At 30.9% G+C, this 21,863-nt stretch overlaps 1 protein-coding gene and 1 pseudogene across 2 annotated transcripts; both read right to left on the bottom strand.

Annotated features, from left to right (window-relative positions):
- Positions 1–2,094: 2,094 nt before the first annotated feature.
- Positions 2,095–5,372, bottom strand: LOC146930214 (GDSL esterase/lipase At5g22810-like; annotated as a pseudogene). The gene is made up of 5 exons (XR_015008317.1): positions 5,130–5,372; positions 4,631–4,761; positions 3,780–4,013; positions 3,211–3,469; positions 2,095–2,455 (listed from the first exon to the last, which is right to left on the bottom strand). The product of XR_015008317.1 is annotated as a GDSL esterase/lipase At5g22810-like (transcript).
- A 9,205-nt stretch (positions 5,373–14,577) lies between these two features.
- On the bottom strand, positions 14,578–20,331 carry LOC146930213 (putative phospholipid:diacylglycerol acyltransferase 2). The gene is made up of 6 exons (XM_085701801.1): positions 19,525–20,331; positions 18,027–18,249; positions 17,416–17,699; positions 16,160–16,505; positions 15,639–15,904; positions 14,578–15,485 (listed from the first exon to the last, which is right to left on the bottom strand). Exons 1-6 carry the CDS (start codon positions 19,842–19,844, stop codon positions 14,990–14,992), a joined length of 1,935 nt encoding a protein of 644 aa, XP_085557927.1. The 5' UTR covers positions 19,845–20,331; the 3' UTR covers positions 14,578–14,989.
- Between the last annotated feature and the right edge of the window lie 1,532 nt (positions 20,332–21,863).

The raw sequence follows: 21,863 nt of genomic DNA, 5'->3' as shown, positions 1-21,863 counted from the left end.
CAATATGGTATATTCTCTCATATCTTGTTTTGCTCCAAATTCCAATGTTGAATCAGTTGATAGATTCAATAAGTAGAACAATGGTAATCACTCTTGTGCAATCCTTAATGTTGATGGTGGTTATCTGGGCACCCCATAAGAGTTGGCTTTGGAGGAGCCATTCGAAATAATGTTGGCTTTTATTTATCGGGTTTTTCTGGAAACATTCATGACTCTTCTAACATCTTGTATGCTGAGTTTTATGTTATCTACTAGGGTCGCATTGTATCAACCTCCTCAAATGTCCAACAACGAAATTTCATGTCTATGTGGTCTTGATTCAAGATGTGAAGCATTTGATTAAGAAGAACAATGTCGTTATTTTCCATACTCTTAGAGAGGTTAATCACTGTGTGGATTTTATGGTCAAACTACGAGCCTATTTAGAGCCCGTTTGTTATAGCTTTTTTAAGAAAAAAATCATTTTTTTTAATAAAATAATCACTTTTAAGAATATTGCATCCATTTGTTACGGCTTTTTAAAAAAATCAGAATCTAAAAAAAAATCTAAAAACAGCTTCAAATGAGAAGTTGTTAAGAGCAGCTTCTCAAAAAATAGATTTTCTTTAGAGGAGAGAGAAAATAAGGGTTAAAAGATTGAACTAATTTTGTAACAAAAAATCTCTTTTATATAGTTGTATCCAAACAAACTAAATTATTTTTCTAAAAAAAGTGATTTTTATTACGGTAAACAAATGCAAAATAGATTCTGATTTTTCATAAAATCTCTAAAAAATAATCTCTAAATTATTTTATGTCAAAATCACTTTTATTTTAATCCGTAACAAACGGACCCTTAGACACTGAGTTATTTTGAGTATGTTTCTTGCTAATGTTGTTGTTGATATGTTTTAGAAGTTTTCCTTGTCCTTGTTGGTATTATGAGGTGGTTTTGTTGATTCTTGATGGCTACAAGCTTAAATTCATATTTAGCTACATGTGGTATTTTAGTCATAAGTGTTTCTCCGGATCTCTTTTTTGAACGATTGTTTATTTTCTGGAAAATAGTCTCGTTTGGCTTTAGTTTGAACATAAACTTCTTAGGGTAAAGACTTAATATAAGTATTTTAAAGTATGTTGCAAGTTTGACAAAAAATGTTGTCCTGTTTTTACATCAATCCCAGTGCACGAAGGATAAGCAAGAAGGATAAGCAAGTAAAGTTATGATATATAAGATAACATTACTAGATGCGTAGTTAGGCATCTAGGAATGTAATGAATGAATGTTAAAACAAATAGTGGGGTAAGTAAGATGTCCTAAAAAAACAAGGGATATCGCCATTTACCGCTTTTAAGTGTACTTTACATGTAGGTAACTATCTCAAATATACCCACACTTGATAGAAGTTGCAAACGCAAAGTATGAACTAACGAACAAATAGCATATGATAAGTATGAATACAAGTTAAAAATTGCAAGGCAGACCTGGATAAATCAAGATATCAAGTAGAAAGGCAAATCCCAAGTACTTAGTAAACAAAAGAGTTTAAGGCTAAAGTATATATTATTATGTTTTATGATCATAATCTTACTGAGTTACAATTAGTAGTTGTTTACATAATTGCCATACTATGTTTTATCCCGAGTTTGGGAACTCACTAAGATCCTAGTATCTCATCCCACTTTGTGATTATTTTTTATGTATAAGCTTTTTGAAGTTAATCGGAGCCGGATCACAATAAAAATAAGTCATATGCAAGACTTTTCCCTTGAATGTGAAAAATAGAGTAAAAATGGGCTTTAATAACAGTTTGCAAGTCAACTCGCCCCCCAGAAAGATCTCTTGTATCTCTTTAGGATGGATGCAGCTACAACTTTATATACTATAGAGTACTCTCTTTCGAATTTTTTCCTTTTTTTTCCTCCCTGTTGCTTTCTTTTCCAATTTGCATTGTAACAAAAAAATCCAAACACAAGCAATGAGTTTGGTCTTGGTCTCTCGGAATCTGTTATCTCCAATTAAAACCAAATTAGTTAAATATATTTTTTTTGGTACATAACAAAATTAGTTTAAATTTATTTATTAATTCATGTGAACTTGCCACGAAGAGAACATAGCAGAGGATATAAAAAAAAAACTTTCACATATATAGTAGAATGCCATATCAAGTTATTACAAACAGCACAATAAATTAATCTATGGCTTAGGTATACAATTGTAGGAAATTAAATCCAAACTGCAAACTATGTGTGGAAATGACCCTAGAAGTGTTTGTTTAGGATATAAGGGGCATGGCATCAGCAATCAATTCAGCAGCCATATACTTGTTAGTAGCCTCTGTAGGATGAAGACCATCCCAGAATACATACTTAGATGCATTAGGGCATATTGTTATAATGGTTTTTTTATTATTAAATATAGGAATATTCTCTAGCAAGCTCGACCCAATACATCCCTTTCTTGTTTCTGAAAATCCTGCAAGTAAATATGTATACATGTCACAACAATTAAGAAACAAATTAACAATCATGTTAGTGGTAATTAATTCACAGACCATAATACTGCATTTGTCTCTATTTATGAGCACTTTTAGTCATTTACAAATAAAAATAGTATATAATTTGGAAAAAAACAAAAAAATATTTTTTTTAGAGCAAAAACAAAAAGATATAATTAATATAAACTGTAGATGTAAGATGTTTTATACCGACAATCCATCATAATCAAAAATTCTTTAAAAATATTTGACTTTAATTATAATTACTTTTAAAATCATTTATTCCATCGATTGTGATTTGCATTAAGTATATACAAATTAAACACTTAAAAAAATTAGGTAGTGTATTTAATATGTTATTTTGTGTAAAGTATTATTAAAATACATTTTTATGTACTTTTGTCAAAAAAAAAATACATTTTTATGTACTATAGATATGTCCAACAATAAATTTTCATCTCTCAAGAGATATTATTAATATTATTGTTTGAAAAAGTCAAACTAGCCACCAAAATTAGCACCAGAAGAAGATATTAGTAATATTAATAAGTAGGTTAGAAACAATATTTAATAGTTCTAGCAATTTGAAATGGGATTTATTCTAGAGACAATTTTTCTTTTTTAAAAACAAAAGACTTGTATATAAATTAAAATTAGAGAATAGTTAGTAAAAGAATGAGCGAATTAGAGTTGATTATCCTAATTAGAGAAGAATGGACTTATTTTGGTATACCATATTCAGATGGTTTAGTGACTAGGTTATGGAAAGGTTTGTAGGCATCAAGTATAGCCAAATTGAGGCCAGGAAGCATTTTTCTCAAGTTCATAGATGTGGAGTTCAGCTTTTGATTAAAGTAAATAGCAACATTGTTTATTTTGACTACACATTCTTCGCTATGAGCAGGGCCAAAGAGAGTGATGGCTGCAGGCAAGCAACCTATTGGAGTTAATGTTGGCACACCAATCTTCCTTGCTCCTCGTGCATATAAATTCTGTCATAAACATGTAAATATCAAAATAAATATTTAGTCAGAAGCTTAATCTTGACACAAACAATGTAAAAGTTTTACATCATTATTTCAAGTCATGGTTGAGATCGCAAGGTTTTAAATAAATGTTCGCAACCATGACTTGAGTTGAGACATAACGGTTTTTAATGTTATTGAAACTATAATGCGGCCATGATTAAAGTCAAAATAGTTGCAATTGATCATGATTTTTTGCAATATTAGGTATCGTAATGTGATTGCAACTGTTTTCACGGCCACTATTTAAAACTTTTGTTGAGAGAGAAATATATACCTGGATAAAATTAGCATAGTTTTGCACAAGAATGTCGGAGAATTGATAAGGTGTATAATCATTTTGAAGCAATGGATTTATGTAATAATTCAGGAAAAAGTCACCAGTCCCAAAACCAACAATATATATAGCACCAGATATTATTGATGATGCATTTGATCTCCCAGCAATTTTCACTAGTTCTTCTTAGTAGTCCTTATAGCATTTCAATTGTTGGCTTATTGAAAGTGCGTTCTACATCCATAAAATTAACAATACAATCATTTAATAGCTTTACTTTGATTGGCAATAAGTTTGACAAAATTACACCTTAATTTTAAAAAACTACATTTCGAAGCTTTAACAAAAAAAAAATCGTGCTTACTTTTTTTACAAAACCATTTACAATTCAGTTGTCATCTCACGGTATAGCTTTTCATATTTTCTTGTTAATTTATTTTTTGGATCTTGCTCTTGGTTCATGTAATATATAATTTTAAATAAAATTTGCAATAAATATTGAAGCAAGTTTGGTTAAATAAAATTCAACAAATTATTGTTAAATAAAAAATGTCAATTTAATTCATAAAACATATTTATCATTTTGGAGATGAATATAATTTGAAATAAATTTAAATATTATAAAAAATACATTAATTAAAAAAGTTATATATAATTTATATAAAAAAATTAAACAAATATGTTCTTTTATGTTATTTTATATTTACTAATCACTTCAACCGCTCATTTTACTGAACACTTTAATTTTAATAAGCTAGTTTTTCAATTATAAGCTTTCAATTATCAGTCATCAGCTATAAGTTAGTTTTTCAACTATCAGCTGGCTTATTGCTTATTTTTATCAAACATACCCAAAGTCTTGCGGTAGAATCAAGGAAACCAGAACCCGATGATGCAAAGTTGACACCATTCAAGAGGTACTTTCCTTTGATATATAAGCTGAGATAAGCAGGTTGGTAAGAGATAAATCCAAAGGTTTCGGCTGCAGAAATTAAATGAATCAATAAAACATATATTGATCAATATAAATATAAAAATAAATAAAAAACGATAACATGAATACATAAGTAATATATAAAACAGCTAAATGTATTTTTTAATCTCGATACAATTTACATTTTTTACTTTTAGTCCTTATAATTACACCACTTATTAGTCCTACAAATTGCAATACCATGTGCTTGTTGTCCTTTTTAGAGACTAAAACATATAGTTTTATAATTTATAAGGGCTTAAAGTGGGTTGAGGAACTAAAAACAATATTTACAAATTTAGAGAAACTAAAAAAATATTAAACCTTATATAAAATTAAAACAATGATAATTTAGTATTGAAGGGAAAGAAAATCACATGCAAAGTCAATAACAATTTTTCAATTGGAAAATCTTCCAGATGGAAGGTGATTTACAAAGTCTTTTCCGTAAGGAAAGAAGTTTCCTTTAATAAGGGTAGGTAGATAGTTATTATTGCCCACATCAAGACTAGAGTCTCCAAAGATGAACAATGCAGGGACTAGAGGTTTTCCATAAATGGGGACAAAAAGAAGAAGAAGAAAATAAGTTGAGAAAGCACTTGAACACTCCATATTTTCAATGTCTCTTTTGTAATGAATGTCTTATGTCTTATTTCATGCAAACACACGTACCTGTTATATAGGATTCTATTTTTATTCTAGAGTAAATTTGGATGGAGGATTTTGGAGTAAAGTGGATCTTATGTTTTTCTTTTATATATTAAAGAACTGTAAAATGTTTCTAAAAGGAATTACGTAGAATTTTTTTTAATTAGAATGAATTATGTATGTCTGATATATTATCCTTTTAAAAAAATATTATGTGATCGTCTCTCAGAGGTTTTGAGTTCGTGCCCTGTTAAATTCTCTTGAAAGAAAGTAAATATAAATTTCCAAGTTAGTGAGATTTAATTTGAGCCTTAAGATCTTCATTTGTCTTGGACAAGGGATACCATCCACTCACTATAAATTAATTTTCATAGAGGAAATGTCATGTGATCAATCAAGAGGTTGAGTTCAAATGGTTTATGAACTTCAGTTAATGATTAATCGTTCGAGAGAATAAGAAATTCAAATTCTAACTTGAACAATCGAAGGCTAGCCCAACATATTTAGAGATCTTAAACAAATTTTAATACAACTTTAAGAAAATTAACTCAAGGCTTATAAAAATGATTTAAAAATAAAATTAAAGTTTTGCTAAGTTAGGAATATGTGGCCCTCCTTTTAACATCTAATTAAGTTAAGAAAGATTTGTCATATTATATATTTAAAAACAAATTGAATTTTCCTCTAAAAAAAATTGGAAATTTTTTTAATTATTAAGTCGTAAAGCCCTAGCTTGAGCTTCTTAACCCTTAAGCCACGACCTTGAAACATCATTGCTTATACTTTACTTACCACACAACTAAAATCTGAATTACTAAGGTCATGCATCGTCATCTATTATATTATTCTTTCAATTATTTTAGCCAAATATTCTTTCAATGTTTTAAGATCACAATATATACCTAAATATTCCTACAAAAATCTCGCCTCCAAAATCATTTAAAACCCTTCATTCAAACATACTCCATACCTCAAAGAGGTTACCTTTTGCTCTGAAAATAAGATGTTGCCTAATGAAACTTTTTATCAAATTTTCTTAATGCTCAAACTTAAATATGAAAAACAATTTTACATTACATTCTTTTTTTGTGAATACCATTTAACATTAGATTATGGTTTGCTAGATAACTTTGTGTATCATATATATAACTATTTCTATCCCACAATAAGTATATTTTAATCATTTTTTTATGGAAAGTATATTTTAATCATTGTTTACAAATTAAGAAAATATATAAATAAAAAAAGAGAATCATACTTCTTAATAAATAGTTATTCATCATTGTCATTAATTAAGCCAAAATAGAATATATTGAACTAAAAGTGATTCATATGCAGTATTAGTAAGAGGATGGAATTGAAAGAAAAAAAAAATCTAATTAAAAATATTTTGAAAATTGAATTTCTCATACATTTTGGATGGAAAAAAATGTGTATACAAATATGTCTCTCATTGAGAAGTCTAAAACTATATTAATTATAAATATTTATGGAAGAAAAAAATTCAATAAATACAATTTATTCATACGTTACTTTCAAACATTTTTCTGACAAATCCTAAAAAAAATATAAACGCTCTTTAGACAAAAATGTTTCTTTCAAACATGATAAATCAATTTCATGATATATCACAACTCAATGAAAAATTGAATCGGTTAAAGTTATATCTACATCAAGGCAATTCTTCAATTCATTGTAAAGAAATAAAATCAACTGTATTACATCAACATCGTTGATGTATTACAAGTTTTGTATTGTGTGCCTACCAACCCTCATATATTGTACTAATACAATGGTTTGTCATTATCTCATTAATTCGTGATCTTAATTTCTTTTGTTTAGCAAGATATAGATGAAACTATACTTTTAACGTAAGTCATTATGATGGAAAGAATATAAAATACCAGTTATGGATGACACCTTTTAAATTCCAGAAAATAATGAAAATATTTGTTTTGGTATTTTCATTATTTATGGAAATGCAAGTCAATTGTTCATTTGAAAAGTCTTTTTTTTTTATTAAGAAGTAAACTTAATATGATGTCAACCTCTTGAGGAAGATTATGTCAAGACTCAAGTGCAATATTGATGTATCTCTTTTTCGTGATCGACGGTGCTTTTGGTATCGGTATGTTCATTATGAACTCTCGAGGTCCTTTTATAAATGCACTAACCAAGTGGTATCAGGGTATTCCTCGCCCATTGGAAGGAGACGCTTGGGTTTCAGAGATGTTATTTTATGGCTTTGTCTTTTCAGCCTATTAAACAAGTCTATTGAGCTAGATTATAAGTTAGTGGTTGACAACATTGTTCATAGTTCTAATGTCCACTCTGAATTTGGCAACATTATGGCTACATGTAGAGCTATGTTACAACAATTTTTAAACTTAAAATATTATATATTTATAAACAAATTGAATTTTCCTCTAAAAAAAATTGAATTTTTTTTAATTATTTAGTCGTAAAGCCCTAGCATGAGCTTCTTAACCCTTAAGCCACGACCTTGAAACATCATTGCTTATACTTTACTTACCAGACAACTAAAGTCTGAATTACTAAGGTCATGCATCGTCTTCTATTATATTATTCTTTCAATTATTTTAACCGAATATTCTTTCAATGTTTTAAGATCACAATATATACCTAAATATTCCTACAAAAATCTCGCCTCCAAAATCATTTAAAACCCTTCATTCAAACTTACTCCATACCTCAAAGAGGTTACCTTTTGCTATGAAAATAAGATGTTGCCTAATGAAACTTTTTATCAAATTTTCTTAATGCTCAAACTTAAATATGAAAAACAATTTTACATTACATTGTTTTTTTTTTAATACCTTTTAACATTAGATTATGGTTTGTTAGATAACTTTGTGTATCATATATATAACTATTTCTATTCCACAATAAATATATTTTAATCATTTTTTTAGGGAAAGTATATTTTAATCATTGTTTACATATTAAGAAAATATATAAATAAAAAAAGAGAATCATTCTTCTTAATAAATAGTTATTCATCATTGTCATTAATTAAACCAAAATAGAATATATTGAACTAAAAGTGATTCATATGTAGTATTAGTAAGAGGATGGAATTGAAAAAAAAATCTAATTAAAACTATTTTGAAAATTGAATTTCTCATACATTTTGGAAGAAAAAAAATGTGTATACAAATATGTCTCTCATTGAGAAGTATAAAAATATATTAATTATAAATATTTATGGAAGAAAAAAATTTAATAAATACAATTTATTCATACGTTACTTTCAAACATTTTTCTGACAAATCCTAAAAAAAATATAAACGCTCTTTAGACAAAAACGTTTCTTTCAAACATGATAAATCAATTTCATGATATATCACTGCTCAATGGAAAATTGAATCGATTAAAGTTATATCTACATCAAGGCAATTCATTGAAAAGAAATAAAATCAACTATATTACATCAACATCGTTGAAGTATTACAAGTTTTGTATTGCGTGCCTACCAACCCTCATATATTGTACTCCCTCCGTTCCTTTTTAATTGTCACTTTTAGAGAAAAAATTTGTTCTTATTTAACTGTTACTTTCAAAGTTCAATGCAACATTAAATGTTATTTTATCAATATTACCCTTAGATATTTATTACGGAGAGAGAAACATATGAAATGAAATATTAAATTAATATGGTCATTATAGTAAAAGTAAAAACAATTGTATCAAAAGTAGTAACATTTATTGATTGTCTTGGTTTGTGTAAAATGTCAAAAAGTGACAATTAAAAAGGAACAGAGGTAGTACTAATACAATGGAAAGAATGTAAAATACCAGTTATGGATGACGCCTTTTAAATTCAAGAAAATAATGAAAATATTTGTTTTCGTATTTTCATTATTTATGGAAATGCAAGTCAATTGTTCATTTGAAGAGCCTCTTCTTTTTTTTTATTAACAAGTAAACTTAATATGATGTCAACCTCTTGAGGAAGATTATGTCAAGACTCAAGTGCAATATTGATGTATCTCTTTTTCGTGATCGACTGTCCTTTTGGTATTGGTATGTGCATTATGAACTCTCGAGGTCCTTTTATAAATGTATTAACCAAGTGGTATCAGGGTATTCCTCGCCCAGGAGACGCTTGGGTTTGAGAGATGTTATTTTATGGCTTAGTCTTTTCAGCCTATTAAACAAGTTTATTGAGCTAGATTACAAGTTAGTGGTTGACAACATTGTTCATAGTTCTAATATCCACTTTGAATTTGGCAACATTATGGCTACATGTAGAGCTATGTTACAACAATTTTTAAACTTAAAAGATAAATTTTGTAAGGAGACAGGCAAATTATGCCATCCATAGCTAATTAGTCAAAGTTGTATGCTAGCCACCAGATCTTTGCTTTGATCTCATCTTTTATTACTACCACTGTAATCAATAAAATAATATAGGTTTAAATATATTTTTTTGTCCTTTATCTTTTAATAAAAATTCGTTTTGGTTCTTTTAGATTTTTACTAAATCGTTTTAGTCCTTTGTCTATTTAAAAGGATGATATTTTAGTCATTATTTTCCTTTGTTTTGGTATGCTAAAAGGACTAAAACATCACCATTTTAAAAAGAAAAAAGGACTAAAACTATTTAAAAAGAAAATAAAGGACTAAAACGATTTAGAAAAAAATAAGTATCAAAACAGATTTCTAGTAAAAGATAAATGACGAATAATATAAGGTATTTTTGGTATAAAAAAACAAATATACTTAATACAAATTTTAGTAGATAAAAATAGAAAATATTTTCACATAGTAAGCGGGCTATTTACTTTCTCCATTCCGCCTTCCACCAATAGTTTTCTTGGTAGCTATCTTTGGCTCCACTTAAGTACATGGATCGGCCGCTTACTCGGACCTTTCTCTCTTTTGTCAAAAAGGATGCATACGAATTAGGCTTTTTGTTTTCCCACCCTACGCTCTTCTTGTGCGCCTTACAGATTTTGGATTTTATAATCTGAACAACGTAAACGCTCTCCCAAACCCACTAAACCACGTTAAAACACCCTCATAAATCTTCCATTTTTCAAATTTTATAATTCAAATAGGGTGCACGAGAAGAGAGTTTGGTGTGAAAAGAAATAGCCTGCAAAGGATACAAATGGTGGGTCGAATGTCCATATATGGGTCGGATACTACAATCACGTGACATAGCTGACAAGGTTTGGGCCGAATTAGTTTTATCTCACATACTTAAGAGTAGAATTATGCTCTTCTCCCAACAGAAAACACTCACGCCCAGCTGAATTTCAAATTATACCCCTGTGTGAGTTAAGTCACGCTGCGTGACTTAACTAACGCACCTTATAGCTCTACGTGACTTAAGTCACGCACCACTGGCCTGTGCGCGAGTTAACTCACGCTAGTTGGTCGGTTGGTCAGAGCTCAAGAACACACGTTTTTTGGACGGTGGTCAGCTTTTCAACCTTCAATCTACACGTTTTTTACAACTTTTACACGTTTTTTTGATTACATTTATTGTAGTTATAACCTATGTTACCATTCCCACCTATGAATACCCCTCCAAACTTCTCCATTTCCTCACACCATCTCACATTCTTTCCTCCTCACTCTCTCCCTCTCTAAATCTCCTTTTTTTTCCTGTTTTTTTTTTGTAGTCTTTATTTTGGTGTAAAAAGAGGTCAATCGAGGGGTAAAAAGAGGCCAATCGACTTGGGGCACAAAGAGGTCAACCATTGGGGTAAAACTAAATCCGCTTCTTTTTACCCCAAAAACTTTTTACCGTGGGTAAAAAGAATCTTCTTGAGGTATAAAAAGAACCAGATTTAGATTTACCCCAAGGGTTGGTCTCTTTTTACCCCAATGTTGGTCTCTATTTACCCCAAAGAAGCAATTTAGTAAATTCGAATAAAATGTACCAATTATTGTAATTGTATCAATGATATTAATAAAATGAGATGTTTTATGTATTATTTTTGTTCCATTCTTTTTATATATATTTGCATTTATTTTATGATTATTTTTGTTCAATTATAATTCTTTTTATTTATGTATTATTTTTGTTCCATTAATTTTATTTATATAGAATAAAAAAATTCGAAAAAAGAATAATTAAACTCAGCGTGAATTCGAATAAAAATTGCGTATTAAATAAATTTGCATATTTAAAAAATTCAAAAAAAGAATAATTAAACTCAGCGTGAATTCAAATAAAAATTGTGTTATTAAATAAATTCGAATAAAGTTGCGTATTAAAAAAATTTGAAAAAAGTCGCTTATAGAATAAATTCGATTAAAGTCGCTTATAGAATAAATTTGATTAAAGTCGCGTATTAAATAATTTTGATTAAAGTTGCATATTGAATAAATTCGAATAAAGTTGTGTATTGAATAAATTCGAATAAAGGTTACATTACATTACATAAAGTACCTAAATATGTCCTATCATTACATTACATTACATTCGGGTAGAGCCTTCCAACTACAACAATTGTCTTAGCTCTGAAATCGGGTAAATTCAAACTAGCTAAACAGCAGCTCTCAAACGTTCACCCGGAAGTTTTATTGTTCCATTCAAAAGATTAAATTCTTGTTAGCTTGGTTTAAATGATGGTATTCAAGTGTCAAAAGAATGAGGTGCATTCCTTGACACTTCAATACCTTCATCTAAACCAAGCTAACAAGAATTTAATCTTTTGAAAGGAACAATAGAACTGTCGGGTGAATGCTTGGGAACTACCGTTTAACAAGTTTGAATTACCCCATTTCAGAGTAAGACAATTGTTGTAGTTGGAAGGTGCATTCCCTACCTAATCACGAACTTCTAGCGGAATCAAACTCTTGAGAATATCTTCAGTTGATCTCAGCAACGTTACACGCATATCGATCCACTGGAACATGATGTGCTCCCCAAACATGCTCCTCACGTTATCGTCGTTCGTTAATTCCACCCAACTGAATGATATTCTCCCATCGTCGAGCGTTTTATACCGAACGTATTCCACCCTCCTTGTGTCTCCGGGTTGACTCCTTAGTTGAATTCATTCAGTTGATCCTTGATACCCCTTAATGTGACACCAATGTGCCGAACCTTCAACCTCTGAGGTTCTCCACCGTTGAATTGTGCATGAACGTCGAACATATCGGTCATTGTTTCAAATCTACAAATAAGAAATTAAAAACATTCAATGAAAAACTCATTCAAACATTTCATCAAACACTTGAAGTGCAAAATATACATAAACCCTAAAACTCATAACTACAACATATACATGTAAACATCTAAACAATTAAGCAATATAAGTCATTTACATGTAACATTGTATCATTTCTTGTAAAAAAAAATCAAAATTTAAACAAACCCTAAATCTAAAAAAAAATCTCTAAAACTACAACAAAAACATGCAAACATCTAAACATTTAAGCAACACAAGTCATTTTCATGTAAACATTGTATGATTTCTTGCCAAAAAAACCAAAATTTAAGCAAACCCTAAATCTAAAAAATTTCTAATTTAAGAGAAAAAATCTAACATATAAACATAAAAGGTTAATGGTGTTTGGTTATGAAAACTTACTTGTTAATGGAGTGTGGTTTGATTTGAACATGAAGAAATTTTGGATTTGGGTAATTTGAGAGAAATTTTTGAGATTTTAGATGAGAAATGAGGAAATGAGGTTATGTCTGTCTTTAAAACATCACGTAGCGTGAGTTAAGTCACGCTGCGCTACTTAACTCACGCTGCGTTACTTAAGTTGCGCAGATTTTAACACTTGCGTTACTTAGGTAACACAGGGATATTTTCGGTAGTTCAGTTGGGCGCGAGCAAAATGTGTTGAAAGAAGAGCAGAATTCTTAAGAGTATGGTGGGAAAAGAAATAGCCTAAGAAGGAAATTCCACAATCTTCAAGCATGCATGAAGCTTATAAGGGAGAGAGGCTTAAACATTTTTTGACAAAAGCTTAAATATTGATTTCTTCAAGTCTAGATGGGTAAATCTTTTTTTTGGTTACACTAGATGGGTAAATCTAGACGAGAGTGATTTTTAAGAATCACGAAAGAAAAAAAAAATAGTAGTTCCAAAGAGTTGTGCCTCCACAATATATCCACAATATTTTTTTTGGGTCTTCCTGATATAATGCTTACAAGTATTCTCGGATCACTCTTTAATGATTTTAAAATAATAAATTATTTTATTAAAAAGTCAAATATTTTTGTACTAAAAAAAAGTCAAATATTTAAATTCTTAACGCATTGATTACACAAATTTTTATAAAAAGTTACTATTTAAAAAAGTTTCGGATGTACTCGTTACCATTTCCTTTTTTTATGAATTCCAAAATATTATTTTGCCTTTGTTTAATTTAATACTCCCTCCGTTCCTTTTTAAGTGTCACTTTTGGAGAATTTTTTTGTTCCTATTAATATTCGTTATTTTTACTATAATACTCCCTCCGTTCCTTTTTAAGTGTCACTTTACATAGTTCAATGCAACATTAAACGTTATTTTACTAATATTACCCTTATTTATTATTGTGGAGAGAAAAATATATGTAATGAGATATTAAATAAATAAGGTTATTATAGTAAAAATAGAAATTATTGTATCAAAAGTAGCAACATTTATTGATTGTCTTGATTTGTGTAAAATGTCAAAATGTGACAATTAAAATAGAATGGAGGTAGTATTACTTAACATATGATATTAAGAAATTAATTAATTAATTTAAGTATTCTAGTCGAACCCAACCTTTCTTTGCAGAGATGTCAGGTTTCTCTTTTGTTGCTTACTTGCTTGATGATTTTTTGTCGAGATTCTTGTTTGCTGATGATGTTGGTTGTGCTTTTCCATTGTATTAGCAAAGAAAAATTATTTTAAAATGAATATCATTTTCATTTTTTAATATAAAATTAATGATTATTTTCTCAAAGTGTTTCCTTTCATTAATAATATTATGTAGACTACTCTTAAAATATTATATTCTACCTTGTATTTATAATGATGGAAAATACGTCAATAGTTAAAGTCTTTTGATAATTCTATTGCAATTTTTCATCTATGTATAAAAACCTTAAACGATATACATTGAAAACGAAAGGAGTAGTTAATTTGTTTTCCCCTTATCTTATAAAAAAAATATAAAAAAAAAAAAGAGAGAGAGATAGCAACAGAAACTTAAACATAATCAAAACACCTCTACATTTTAATTTATTTTTAGGTTTAATTAAAATATGTACATTTCATAATATATGTACAATGCCATCAAATATTCAAATGACATAGATAAGTTGTGATTTACAAAATGTACAATTCCAGGTAGTTGATTATTTAATTGTACTAACATGATAATGACATTAAGTTCGTGTTATGTATTTTAGGCTTCATATACTATTGACATTCAGCATCTGATAAGTATCCAAACACTTCTGAAATCTCAACAACTTCCTTTTGATGGCATATGATTATAGTATAAGCTATCAAAATTCACTAATTTACATATTTTGTTGCTCATATTCTATTTCTGCATTAACCTTGCATATTTTTTCTACGCCACTTACCACCATGATATCGGAAAATCCAACCGTTGAACATAATCATAGTCTGAGGTTTATCCTCTCAGATATCCTCATGATATCGGAAAATATCCTATCGCCTCCAATAGTTACACCGGTGGCTCCAGAAGCAACTCGTAAAACATCTTCAATCAACGCAACACTTCCCAAAATGTTGTTGGCACGCGCTCCGCTCTCTAGACTTCTCCCTTCAAGAACACTACCTCGTACACTACCTCGTTGTTTTTGTTGATACTCTCTTATATACGTAGCCATTCCAGAAGGATTGAACCGTGTTCTGCGCCATCCTTTGGCGCACATGAACCCTGAACTTACAACATTCAAACGCTCGTCGCCGTCAACTAAAGAAACATCATTTTGTAATTTACTGCCCTTTTCTACGCTAGATGAGTTATTAATTTGGAAAGGAATATGCTTGTACTTGTCAGAAGGTGATATCTTGTGTACATGTGATCTTGTAGTCGGAATTTCGACACCATATAGACAGTATATTTCCATATTCGGAGCATCGGGTAGTCTGAATAAGAAATTCACATTTAGTTTTCAAATTAATGAATCAAATAGGGTAATCAAAAGTAGTATCAGCGTTGTCAAATAGCAGCGCTAAAGCGTAGCGGAATTTGAACAAATCACTATTAGTCAAAAGTGTTTCATAAATCTACATACTTACTTTGTTTCAAGTGGATTAGACCAGTATTTGTAATGTGCATATTTAGGATCATCTAAATTCTCTGCTATCCCGTCAGAGAAATGAGCCTCGGCACGCTTCATCACATTTGGAGCAACAAAATTAAGTAAATCAAGATCAGTTCTTCCTGTACTAGCCTTTCTTTTAGGAACATTTGGGATGCTTCCTCTACATATCTCATTACATTCAGTCCGAACATCCGAACATGATAAGTTAAAGGAAGTAGAATTATGTTTAGATGAAATTTCCTGCAGAAAAGAGATATACGGATTATTGTTTCGAAATGTATATGAAACATCAGAAATTTCGTCACATGATTTGAACTATACTGATCAAATCGGAAAATTTCACACATCCATGCAGAAACGGACAAAATAACAGTGAATGGAACAGTACAGTAGAGGTTCAAAAAGTGATTCAACAAATGATGAAATGCCTTGTAAACATGTACGGTAACGAAGTTATAGCATATTAAGAGAAAAACAAATAGTATCATATGGTACCTCTGCTTCTGAATCAAGTGTAGTGAGAAGCGAAGCAAGTAACTGCGAAACGGCCTTGCCAAAAGAGTTTATTCCTCCATACTTTATAGGTTCTTTAACGTGGATACATTTCTGCATATCACCGCAGTTATAAGTGTTGTTACTTACAAAGTGCTTCACATGTCCCCTCTTTACCTGATCACATTTACTCCATTCATTAGGACCCGAATCCAAGTCGCCCCAGATGGTTTCACCGCCTTTTGGCATCAATGAGATGATTGAATCCCAAGTTCTACATACTCGCAAGACATGTTCAACCGTTTGAAGACCAAGGTAATCAAAATTTAAAATGCCAGAAGTCACGGCTCTGCAAAATTGTGAAAACACTCCATCATATACTACGTTAATTATAAATTTGCCCTATATTTTCATAGTTAAACAGTCTAGGCAGTTTCTGTCTTCCTTTTGATTCATAGAAACGTATAAATAGATGGAACAACTGTTGAATTGAACACACAAACACGCACGCACACACGTAAGCACTATTCTAAATTTTCCAGTTTTACTTTCATATTATCTGCTGAGATTTTGTTTGCGATGATCGCTTGCACCCAAAGAAGCATGGATACGGATACGGACACCGGACACGACACGGACATTGACACGCCGACACCGATAATAATTTGATAAAATCACATAATTCAATGAAATCATGTGTCGTGTCAGTGTCGGACACCGACGCGTGTCCGACACCATGACACGCCTAATCCAAGGAGTGTCCGTGCTTCATAGTTGCACCTTATTCAGTTTTTCTTCTTATCATGGTTTTCCAACTTAACATTGATGATACCTTCAATATTTTCCTGAAGTTCACATTTAAAATCCCCTTAGATTATTAATGATGGCATCCAAGGCCTATTTAGATTGGTTTGGTTGAGCTTATTTACTGTCATAAGCACTTATGTGACTGTTTAGGAGAGGTTTTGGAAACAGTTGTCGAGTCCATAGGTAGATTTCAGATTATTTCCAAAAGCTCTCCATAATAACTGATGAAAAGAGCTTAATATTTATATGAAAACTGTTTTATTTTATTTTATCTTTTTCTATAGAAGTAGTTTCCACATAAGCACTTATGCTATAAGCGCTTAATTAAGTTGTTTATCCAAACAGGATCACAATCTACTTATGTTATATGATTTCTACAATTCCAAATTATACCTTCAAATTTCGCATGAAGAAGTCAAATTGAAATAAAGGATTGTGTTGCTAGGACTAACCTGACAAATGCAGCATCACTGCCTTCAGCAGAAAATATATTGCTAACTGCTTTTGGAACACCGAGAAATGCCGGGCTGATATTCATGATTGCTTTGATATGCTTTTCACACCAACCTGGACCACCACCACCACCCATGGGAGGCGGTGTCTCAACCCATTTTAGGAAATGGAGGAAATAAATAGCCCCCATAGATTGAGGTACAACTACCACTTTCTTATAGCCATTTGTTATATACATAAGCTCAATTTTACTTTTCAATCTACTAAGAGCTTGGTCTCGAATCTGTTTTGTTCAATTAAAACCAAATTAATTGAAACTTATTTTTGCAAACATGCCAACAATGCTTTTCTGCTTCATAACTTTTTTGGCTATATAAGCATAAAGGAAAGTCATAACCGATAAGAAAATAAAAGGAAAGCGGGTGAGATTAGGACAACGAATATCACATTTTTTAACGATGCGAGAATAAAGCTTAGGAAACTAACTATAAGTGAAAAAAAAAATGATTTTATATAAGCGTTTCAGATAAAAATAACTGAACAATGACAGTGTGAAGTTTCGTTCAACAAGTACAATGCACTCAAAATCATTTTAAAACGATCAACACACCTCGGTGTTTTGGAAAGACAGCCTCCAGTCATAGGAAGCCATGTGCAAGTTCTTCCCTTCGTAACCAATTCTTGCCAAATTTTCTATTAAGGCTGACCAAATATGATAACCAGAAGCAAAATCGTCGGCAGCAACAAGCTCGGGTACTGCCCTGACTCGAATTCCTGGTGGGTCCAGACCAGTCTCATTATGCAGAGAGAGATGCTCTAACCAGCATAAAGGCCTAATTGCCACCACACAAAAAAAGAAAAAAGAAAAACTCATTATTGGATTGATTGAATTCAGTCACAAGAACAGAAACAATAACAGAAGCTTTATCTTTGGATAAACTTCTAGCACTTTTCAAGTGAAACAGTATTTAACTTTCAATCATGAAAAGCCAATTAAGATGCAAAAATTGATTTTAACTTATGAGAGAAGCTAATTATATCTTCCACAAGTTTTTCTCTTCTACAAGTTCTTATAGAAAACATCTCATCTCTCAAGTGACTCCGTCTAGATGGATCAAACTATTACATGGACACTCACAACCACAAATAAAATTCCCTGTTGGCTATGCCAAGTTTAACATAATAAGCATGAAAGAACATGAAATCTAGAATGATATAATGGGAATTTTATCCCTCACCTCATTTACAAGGATTTGAGAGAAAGAGACGGGTTCTCTCCTCCGCCTCCTTAAATTTCCTTTCATCTACCCTTTCAGTCCTAAATACCGAGACTAACAGTACTAACTGTTAACAAAAGGGAAATCTAAGCCGCGACATCAAATCCACTGCCGCAATGCAAATGAGACCGCATAAGATATAATTAACCACTATTCTCTACAACATCAAGGACTGCAACACCACTGCAATTGCTATAGTGATTGAAAACCTTGGTTAACATTACCTAATACCTACCTAAAAATTCTCAGTTTCTGTTTTTAACTTGTTAGAGAACCTACATTAAACTTATAATTATATAAGCTAGTAAGTAAAATACTCATGGTGACATGGTTATTAAGCTGATTTCATGTTTTCTCTTATATAAGTACTTAAAGATTCATGTTTTCTCTTATATAAGTACTTAAAGAAAACACTTATCTGAACTATCTCAATTGTGAAGTAACTTAGCCTAGACAAATCAAACAATTACATCTACATGTACACTCCCATGTCCCAACCTCAAACAAATTTCCTCAATAGCCATGTCAAAATTTCAAGAACATTAAAAGTATTACTATTACTAATCTACTACAATTCATAACTTATTATGAAACAAGATTTTAAATTGCGATTGCAGTCACACCGACAAAAGCAGCCGATGCAGCTACATTTGCAACGCCGTTGTAGAGACATCTAAAATCTACATTGCTACTGCAATTGCATACCTCAATTTAGAACTACCATATGAACTATGCTATAAACTAGACAACAATTGCATAACACAATTTAGACCTATGGTACAAACTACAAAGTATGAAAAGCTTTATATTGAGAATGAGTAACACACACACCTTTGTAGAATTTGAGAAAAAGTGGCACCCCACAATCTCTTCCTAAACAGTCCATCAGCACAAGGTCTCCCTTCCCAAAGTTCCAAACCAGCAGTCACAATCCCAGGAACAAGAACAACAGGATGAAGTGCTTTAACCCCTTCATTTTTCATCCTCAAACCAGGTGAATCAACCACTTCAAAACCAGTTAATGTAGCTGGCAAAAACTGATACAAAAATGAAAGAAGCCACCAAATTGTACACACATAACCAATCAACCAACAACAGTAATCAATGCAGTTCTTCCACTCCTTCACTTTACTTTGCTTCTTTTTTTCCATTTTTAATAATATTTCACCGACAACATAACATAATACTATGTTTGTTTGTTGCTGCTAAATAAATATTTGTTGGCAGAATCTATTGTAGGTGGATGAAACCAAAGTGTGTTTTTGTTTGATGTTTTTTCATGATTTTTCAACGATGAATCTTTGATGACACTTGTTTTGCAACGTACATGCAATTGTTTATTAGTTGTCACTGTTTAGTTACACACGTTTCCATTACACTATTTCACGTGGAGGACCTTTCTTTAACCCTTTTTGGACCTTTCCACTACACTGACTTAAAACAACGAGACACAACCGAGCAATTGCAAAAACTGAAAATCTATGTACATGAGATCATGTATTGTAGGTTAGGTAGAAAAAAATATGGTGTGAGGCACAAATTTTGAGGCGGCATGGTATGATTGTGATTCCATATCACACCAACTGGCATCTGGTTCTTATAGTAAATGGAAAAAATAAAAATAGGTTATGCATATGCCAGCGAGTTAACACCTATTTTACCTTTTGTAGAAGAAAAAAAAAACCTATTTGACCTTGTTTTGATGGCCAAGTTGAAGATTTTTAATCCGGCGGTTGATCCGCACCGCCTAACTTTTCTAGAAGAATAGGTTATTTTCCCCTTGTTTTAGATGAAAAGATGAATTTTTTATCAATTTGGATTTTATAATCTGAACGTGGGTGTTTAAATGCAAATTAATTTCAAATATGCAAAAAATCATATTTGATTTTGTTATATTTAATTTGCATTTAATTTCATTGATTGATTATTTGTTATGGAGAAAATGAGAGGGAGAACAAATTAATTTGCATTTAGTTTCACTTTGAAAAAAAAAATGAGGTTTGAAGCTCCGCGACAGTTAACTGCCGAAGTTCTGCGATAGTTAAATGCCAAAGTTTCCGCGGTAGTTAGCCGCTGCCGGTTAAATTCCGCGGCAGTTAACTGCTGAAGGGATATTTTTTACTGGTGTTTTTCTGCCAACGGTGATGTGTGAACAGCAATTGTCTTTAAAAATAATGATTGGTTTCATTTAATTTTGATAATTTTTTCGAATAAATTTAGATTTTAAGATGATTGCTAGTGATATGTAAAGGTTAATTTTTAGATTTTTAAGATCTCCAGCAAATATCGGTTTGTGAATGTTATCACCACCACATTGCATAAAGATATTTGCTGGAGATCTTTCTTTAAGAGATCTCCAGCAAATATCTTTATGCAATGTGGTGGTGATAGCATTCACAAACCGATTGCATACAGTTCTTGAAAAAGTATTTTAGTTGAGCAGTCAGGTTTTTTGGTAGGCAGATCTATTAACGATAATGTATTGATATCATCAAAAATTAGTCATTATTTGAAGTGTAACACTCGAGGTGATAATGGTGAAGCGGCCTTAAAAATTGATTTTAGAAAGGCTTATGATCGTGTTGGTTGGAGCTATCTCTTTAGCACCATGAAGAAAATTGTTACTAGTATCAGATACCGACTTTATCACATACTTCTTGCAATACTTTTGATGTAATTCCTACTTGCATTGCTTCTATTATTATGAATAAAATATCATAAGTTTGCTTGCGTCGAAAACAAATACTATCGGAAGTTTTCTACTGTTTAGGAGCAAAAGCAAGAATCATCAAAATGTTTGTGAATGATGTCTTCATGAGCTTAACTCAGTTGGTAGGGACGTTGTATAAGATATGCAAGAATCGTGGTTCAAACTCCAAACACCTTACTAATTCATGGAAAAGAGGTGAATTTCTAACTATTAAGCTACTTAAGAAAAAAATGGGGATGAGTTAATTTGATTCTCATTAAAGTTAAATTGATGATACATAATACTTTATAGTCCAAAGTTCTCTAATTGAAGCAAAAAGATCACCGACATGGCAAAATAGTATTCCCTCCGTCTCACAATAATTGTCTCTTTAGCATTTTTTCTTTTTCTCAAAATAATTGTCACTTTAGAATACCAATGCAGCATTTATTATTTTTTTCCATTATTATACCTTATTTAT

The sequence above is a fragment of the Medicago sativa genome, chromosome 4 (genome assembly GCF_051527215.1).
Source record: "Medicago sativa cultivar Bolivia chromosome 4, Bolivia_mono, whole genome shotgun sequence".
NCBI classification, from domain to species: Eukaryota; Viridiplantae; Streptophyta; class Magnoliopsida; order Fabales; family Fabaceae; genus Medicago; species Medicago sativa.
The sequence above is the reverse complement of the archived record's forward strand: the minus strand, read 5'-3'. Positions and strand labels throughout refer to the sequence as shown.